Source organism: Morone saxatilis, unplaced genomic scaffold (assembly GCF_004916995.1).
Source record: "Morone saxatilis isolate NCDOM2014 unplaced genomic scaffold, NCSU_SB_2.0 Contig11, whole genome shotgun sequence".
Taxonomy (NCBI): domain Eukaryota; kingdom Metazoa; phylum Chordata; class Actinopteri; family Moronidae; genus Morone; species Morone saxatilis.
The window spans coordinates 18,859,094-18,861,352 of NW_023339663.1; the positions used below are offsets into that span (position 1 = coordinate 18,859,094).

At 38.6% G+C, this 2,259-nt stretch overlaps 1 protein-coding gene across 1 annotated transcript in view; it reads right to left on the reverse strand.

Moving 5' to 3' along the window:
* Positions 1-2,259, reverse strand: part of ush2a (Usher syndrome 2A (autosomal recessive, mild)) — a 197,984-nt gene that overhangs the window by 92,768 nt on the left and 102,957 nt on the right. Inside the window, 1 exon segment of the mRNA XM_035652071.1 lies at positions 1,516-1,671. Coding sequence (XP_035507964.1) covers positions 1,516-1,671 — 156 coding nt within the window.

The window sequence follows — 2,259 nt, forward strand, 5'->3', positions numbered from 1 at the left end:
CACACACACAACACATACACACACGGTTGGTGAGCCTGTGTCTCTTTCATGGTGTGTTAGCAGGTACAATATCAGAGGTGTCACTAATCGTTTTAAACTATGCACTTTTATGTTCACTTCTCTCTCTCTGCTCTCCTCCTCCTCTGCTCTTCTGTCTCTTGCCCCACTATCTCCTCTCTGTTCTTTCATAGAACAAGGACGCATCAAGACAGTTTGCCTTAAAGAAGTCTAAAGAGATGCCAGAGGCACAGAGGTAGAAAGAGAGATAGAAAGAGCGGAAACGTCTGGTATTTAAAATTTATACTTTCTTATGCCTTTGTTTTGAACTTGAACAGTAGAACTTTCCGAAGTCTGTCTTTTGTTGTTTTCTGACTGAGACATGGGTGTGGTGTTGTGTGCGTATGTATTCAACACTTTTGTTAACATTAGCTAAAATGGTAAAATGTGTGTCTATGTGTGTGTGTGTGTGTTGCTGCCTGGTTGCCATTATTCCAGACTGCTCTGATCAGCTTTGACATTTATCAGTATTCACAATCAGCCTCTATTCTAAACAATTATAAACACACACAGCACACACACAAACGCTGTGTAAATCAGAAATGTGTTCAGACCATTAAGTAAAGTCAATGGTGTGTGTGTTTGTGTCTGTGTTTGTCACAGCTACTCATTGAATAACTGTTTTTTTTTCTGTTGCATCGCAAGCTATAAAAATGAACCTTTCCAGTTCAAAAGAGTAGCAATTAAAATCAGATTAATGAGATAAAAATGTTACACTGGTTCATGTCTTATGTGTAGAATTAGAAACCACAATTATAGCCACTTCACATCACATCAGAACATACATAATTTAGGGGTGTAGAAAAGTGCCTTATTATGATGGAGGCCATAAGCATACTATCATACTCCTATTCCTGCGATGACTGTCACATTTCTTTATAAAGATTTATCACAGAGGCCTGTATCATGTTGATTGTTTCCACACTATATTTCTTATTGAACCCACTTATGCAAAAACATCAGCTGTGATTTTAAACCCATTTCACAGTTAAAAAAATATATATTTTCAATAATAATTTAGTACAATTTATAGTTTGATAGCTATTGTTAGCATGGTAAAGCCATTCCACACATGTATCCTTTGCTCTTTGTGGGCTGACAAGCCCATTATCAATTAGCTTCAGAAAGATTTCATGTCATGTTGGTTGTACAATACATGTTGACAGGTCATGCCTATCAACATGTGCCCTGCCTACGCCTCACTGGCAGCCAGTATGAAAACATTACATTACCCCCCAACTATTTTACCAATATCAGTTGGATAAATACATTTGAAGTGAGAATTTTGCTGTGCAGTTGCACATTAACTCATTAACTCCTCATTTTCAATATTTATGAAGGTGATGAATCACTTTATCATATCAGTACAGTATGTAATATCATTATCAAATCATTGTCAAGTTTGTAAGATGTAGTCTGGTGGTGGGAGGAGAACCTTTTCTGTATCTATGTAGGTACCTGCTGGGGGTGTGGTAACACTGAGTGGCAGGCTCTCAACACAACCCTGTGTGTTACAACCTCTAATCCAGAAGCTGTAGTTGGTGTAAGGCTGTAGATCAGTCACAGACAACCAGCTGCCTGCTGCTGTACTTCCTTCCAACACACCATCGCCATCTATAAGACACAGAGTATCAAACAAAGAGAGACATGTACGGTCTTAGGCCAAACACTGTGTATATATATAGTGAGGAAGAAGATAACAATATCTTGCACAGGTTGTTTTCATGGCAGTTTATTTATTAGAGTAATCAGGGTGATGGCAGAAAAGTGATTCATAAAAGATACATACAACATCAGAGGAAAATGGAGGAGAATGAGTGAGAGTTCAAGGGAGAGGAATACTGACTGAGCTTAACTGAGAGTGATCAAAAAAGAGAGGTCTCCATATTGAGGTTATGCAAGAATAGTCAAAGAAAAGGGATCTGAAAATTACACCATGTAAGCCTAGCTAATATATTTAGATTTTCGCCCACACGCACACACAAACATATATCAGTTCTGTGTGAACTGATGAAGGCAGTGTGTATCAAAGAAAACAAGGGGTTGTGGGTAACTAGAGCGAAACACCATCTCTCTCATTCTTCCACACCTCTTCTATCCTTCTCTCCACTCATTTTAATATCTGTCTGTTCCTCTGTGAGGTGCAGATCAAAGTTCCTGACTCTGTGTGTATGTGTGTGATGGGAAGAGAGAGAGAGAGAG